This window comes from Elaeis guineensis, chromosome 4, assembly GCF_000442705.2.
Source record: "Elaeis guineensis isolate ETL-2024a chromosome 4, EG11, whole genome shotgun sequence".
Classification (NCBI taxonomy): domain Eukaryota; kingdom Viridiplantae; phylum Streptophyta; class Magnoliopsida; order Arecales; family Arecaceae; genus Elaeis; species Elaeis guineensis.
In genome coordinates this window covers 18,791,943-18,797,363 of record NC_025996.2, presented here as the reverse complement: position 1 = coordinate 18,797,363, position 5,421 = coordinate 18,791,943, and the positions used below count along the sequence as shown (strand labels likewise).

Sequence of the window (5,421 nt, the reverse complement as noted above, 5' to 3'; positions counted from 1 at the left end):
AGCAGAAGGATAAATAGAGTGTCATAGTATCTGATCAGAAAATTGAAGAAATTTAAATTGTAATTATGCAAGATTTTATGAATTATTATTGAAATTAAATATTATGGTTGATGAGATTGTAATGATTTAATTTGGCCTTGCATATTTTTTAGGGCTTGCTCTAAGGAGTGTGCGGCCATCACGTATCCGACCCGGGTGTTGGGTTTGGGTCGTGACACTCCCATCCGTGACCACAAGTCTCAAATGCGGGTTATGGATCATAAATCTAGCTTTTTCACTCCTGTTTATCATATTACCGTCAAAATTAATCTTGAGGAAGATTGGAGTGAGGGTTTTTAAGAAATAAAAACTAAACAATTTAGATTTTTCGAATCTACGAGTTCGAGCAGTTTGCCTTTTGAGTTATACTTTTTGAAGGGAGGGAATAATAACAATGAGACACAATCATGAGATTCCTCGCACACTAACTTATTCCTTGCAATATTATATACGCTTAGTTCATCAAGTTGCAATGAATACTAAAGGTGGCTGGTAATTTTTAATTTTTATCCCCTTCGGCTATTTAATTTGAGTCCTAAATGTTGCCGCTCCGCATGACCTAAGCACCAGGCCATGCTTCGCTGACAAGGCACCAAACTGGTAAGATTTCAACTAATTTTCATACATACATACATACATACATACATACATACATACATATATATATACATACATATATATATATATATATATATTAAAATAAAGATCCTAATTGTGATGAGCTCTTCATTCACTATATACATATATTTATAATACCATTAACAGAACTTGGATGACAAGTAAGCCTCTTATTCATAATAACATAATATTATATTAATAAAAAATTTATTAGCTTATTAAATTTTTATTAATATTACTAAATTCATACAAAAGTTAATGATGTTATTAATAACAATATTTGCTTAATATATACTAAAATTAATAAAAATATTTTTCTATCCATGTCCTGCATCATGAATCATTAGATTGTATTGATATTTTATTAATTTCTGTTACATTTTTATTATCATGATCTCACTTAAAATAAAAGTACAACAACTAATGATCCCATTATGTTATATTTAAATATTCTATTTTTTTATTTTTTTATTATAGATAAGTCCGATCATGATCTATTTGGTTATAATATGATATTTTACTTATAGTAGCATATATATATATTAGCCAAGTTTTGTATCATGATAGTGTATCATAATATCAATATTAAAAATTTATTTTAAAAAATAATTATTTGTATTCCATTCTATTTCTATTATTTATATTTATTTTAATTAATTTTTAAGAACATTTAGAAAAGAAAAAATAATTATATTTCTGTATATTGTGTGAGTTATATGCTAGTAAATATTTAAAATTTTGCATCTGCAATGAACATGAGCAATTTTCTTGGAGTTGGTGAAAAATAAAATATAGAGTGAAAAAAAGAAATTAAAAAAATATGAAAATTTTACTTCCTGCTAGTGGAGATGCCTAGAAGATTTTTCTTATTTTTGGGGATCATAGTAAATTTTAATGTTCCCATAAGTCTAAAGTTTTTGGAGATGTCTAACCATATGTACATATTTAAACTTAAATTATGATTTTATCAAAAAAAATTAATTTATGAGCATATCATTATGAAACTTCATTTGAGAATATTATTTTTAAATAAATTATAAAAAAAATAATTTTAATTCAATTTTATTTACACCCTATCGACTTTAAAAAATATCAAACTAGTCTTTCAAAATTTTTAAATATTTTAAAATAATCCTACCATTTATCTCTATTCATGAAATAATATCATATGACCATCATATAATATCATCATTTTATAAAATTATCAAATTACTCTTTCCCTACCTTCTCTCTGTTCTTCGATTGCTCCCCTCTCCTTCCTCTCTTTGTCCATCTTCCTCCTTCCTCCTCTTCTTTCTCACCTCCTTTTTCTCCTCATTATCATCTTCCTTCAAGCTAATCCATAAGTCCTCCCCTATCCATTGCTCACCGATGACCTTTCCTTCTCTCTCCTCTCCTTTCTCCTTCTCCTCCATCCATGAGTGGCGGCTATCTCCACCTTCGTCCCTTCCTCACCAATAACCCCTCCTTCCCCCTCTCCTTCCTCATCTCCTTCTCTTCCTTGTCCTCTTTCTTTTCTAATCCTAGCCATAAGCCCTTTCTTTCTATGGTGGCTACTTCATCTCTGCATATTTCTTCTGTTTCTCTTTATCCACTTCTCCTCCTCATTTTTTTCTCCTTTTAAATCCATCCATGAGCCATCCACCTCCATGGTAGCCCTCTCCACCTCTATCCCTTCTCATCAGCAATCCTTCTTTCTCCTTCCCTCCACCTAATCTCCTTTTCCTCCTCATCATCCTCCTCCTCTAAGTCCGCTCATGAGCCCTCCTTCTCTATGATGGCTCTCTCCCTTTTTCACCGATGGCCCTTCCTTTCTCCACCTCTCATTCCTCTTCCTCGTCGTCCTCCTCTTCCAATCCTACCCGCTATGAAGTCCTAGTGCCACCCTCTCTTTCCATGCTGACCTTCATGATCTCGTCCTCCTCCTCCATGATAGCTCTCTCTATCTCCATCCCTTTTTCACCGACAATTTCTCTTATATCATCGAAGAATATTTACGTCTATTAAACTAATAAACTAATATTGTTTGTTTGTATGTAGGTAGTAGGATTATTTTGAAATATATTAAAAATTTAAAAAATTAATTTTATATTTTTTAAAAATTAAATATATATAAATAAAATTATATATTTATTGAGAGAATATTTTTGTAATTTTACTTTTCTTCCGAAGAAAGGGCATAAGGTCAAAGCCATGCCTGCATCGCAACTACTTCAATGGCATGGTGTATATTTTTTTACAGCCGGCCTGCGAACGAGATCCATGCTAAGAGACGTGCCCACAGAAAACGGTAGTAAAAGCCGAAATCTTTAATGTAGTATATTGCGTTGCTCTTAACCGTTTGCCGTTCGGTGCTGGAGAAGTCTCAATCTGCGCGTGGTGACCACATGCCATACATTTTTTATAGTGCCCCATTTCGGTGGGTCCCACCGAATCTCTTCCCCGTCCACACTAAACTTTGCTGGCCACCGCGCTAGGTCCTTCTTTTATTCCCGTTGAGAGGAGGATAACCAACCCCAAAAACCGCTACCTATTACTGGATTTCGTCTCCTTTGTGTTTCCTTATATAACGCTACGGCGTGTGGCCTCCACACTCCATCCACGCACCCCCAACACCGAGCCATCTTGAGCTCTCCTCTCCTCTCCCCTCCCCTCCTCTCTTTCTAGGCCTGCAGCCATGTCGTTCTGTCCCAGCTCCCACATCCATGCAACCCCCTCCACACCTCCTCCAAATCCCAAGAATGATCCCTGCACCCAAATCACCCTTCCATCCCAACTCCAAGACCCTGAATCCAACCAAAAACCTGTTCCCATAGACTACTCGGCTCGATCCCAGTGGCTCCGTGCCGCCGTCCTCGGAGCCAACGACGGCCTTGTCTCGGTAGCCTCCCTGATGATCGGCGTAGGGGCCGTGAACCAGACTGCGAAGGCCATGCTCGTCTCGGGCCTCGCCGGCCTCGTCGCAGGGGCTTGCAGCATGGCCATCGGCGAGTTCGTCTCGGTCTATGCTCAATACGATATCGAGGTGGCCCAGATGGAGCGGGCGACCCTCGAGAGCAGGGAAAGCAGCAACAAGGAGAAGGAGAGCTTGCCCAGCCCTCTGATGGCTGCCGGGGCCTCGGCGTTGGCCTTCGCGGTGGGGGCCCTGTTGCCTTTGTTGGCAGGAGGGTTTATAAAGTCGTGGGGTGTAAGGGTAGGGGTGGTGTGTGCTGTGAGTACGCTGGGGTTGGCAGGTTTCGGTGCGGCTGGGGCAGTCCTTGGTGGAGCCAACATTTCCAAGTCCTCGCTGAGGGTGCTGGTTGGAGGATGGTTGGCTATGTTGGTCACCTATGGAGTTCTTAGGCTCTTTGGGCTTGTTTTCAAGATGCATGTGTCCTCAGCTTAGGTTGCTTTTTGCTTAAGAAATTTAGATTCCTATGTTTGGGGAAAGTTATATTCTTAGGTTGGATTCTCCTAGAAGTGGAGGGGGAGAAGCTGTACTTGAATGTTAGCATCTTTTATTTAGCTTTTTTAAGATACAAAATGGCTCTAATTGGGCACATGGATGTGTATTATGTTTTGCATCTATACTTTAATATGTATAATTAACCGGGGTTTGATATGGATGCATTGTTTGGTCGCAGTCTTCATTTGATTAGGCCTTCCCACGACAACAATAATTTTTTGAGGTATGTGCTGTGTCAACTAGAGCGATGTCCACCAACCAAGATAGCCTCGCCTGGTCTGTACCTATATTAATTATAAAGCAAACCGAATTTTCTATAATTGAGGAGAAAGGGCCTTTCTTTCTTTCTCTCTCTCTCTCTCTCTCTTCTTCTTCTTCTTCTTCTTCTTCTTTTTTGTAGAGCAAAGAAATTGCTTTCCAATTCCATGTTTAATATTTACTTTGTTAGCGGTCATCCCTTTAAATATCAACAAATTACCCTATCTTTCTCTATTACTTGATGACATGCATGTGGATGCAAATTTTGAGAATTCATTATTGCACCCACCTTCGTAAATTTTTTTGTGATTGCTAATAATAGGGCAGATATCCTCATCGGAAAGCCATTGAAAGGAACATTATGGAGGCACGAAAATGGGGAACAAAGTTGGTTATTCAACTTACCCAGGAAGTTCCATTTAAAAGTAGTGCAGATAATAAGAAGAGAACTAACGAGTGGCAATCCGTGAAGCCAACTTAAAGTAGTGCATTTCATAGTTGATACCTTCAACGTACAAATGGCCTCCCTTTAGCTAGTGCTACAATATAATAGGCTATCTTTCTTCAGGTATTCGTTGCTCTGTGCATCTGCAAAGTTACATACATACATGAGACCAACTTCAATATGGTAACAAGATCGAGTGTTAATCATGCCATTAAATTAAATGAAAATGAAGGCACTTTAATGTTCTTCAATTTTCCAAGAGATATAACAGTCATGCTAAAGAAATCATCAATTAGATAACGTAGTAACATTGTAGAGAAGGTCTTTGCTCAAGCAAAAAAAGGAAGAAAGATTGCAATGAAGCTTGAAGAATCGAATGTCAAATAGATTGCTATTACGCTTCAAAGGAAATCTAATATGCTTGTAATATTGATTTTTCTTTCCTTTCCTTTTCGTACAAATTAATGGTCATTCACTTTTGTGTCTGGTTAATTGCATGTAACTGAACTGCTGGCCTAGCTATTTTCGTTATTTGATTCATCGTGAAGCCAAAATTCACTTTTTATTTTGGTGAACCATCCAAATGCCACAACATGACCTTTGACCGGTATAGCTG

At 37.5% G+C, this 5,421-nt stretch overlaps 1 protein-coding gene across 1 annotated transcript; it reads left to right on the top strand.

Moving 5' to 3' along the window:
* Positions 1-3,270: 3,270 nt before the first annotated feature.
* Positions 3,271-4,245, top strand: LOC105043573 (vacuolar iron transporter homolog 2-like). Its single transcript, XM_019850012.3, has one exon. It carries the CDS (start codon positions 3,335-3,337, stop codon positions 4,040-4,042), a length of 708 nt encoding a protein of 235 aa, XP_019705571.1. The 5' UTR covers positions 3,271-3,334; the 3' UTR covers positions 4,043-4,245.
* The last annotated feature ends 1,176 nt before the right edge of the window (positions 4,246-5,421 follow it).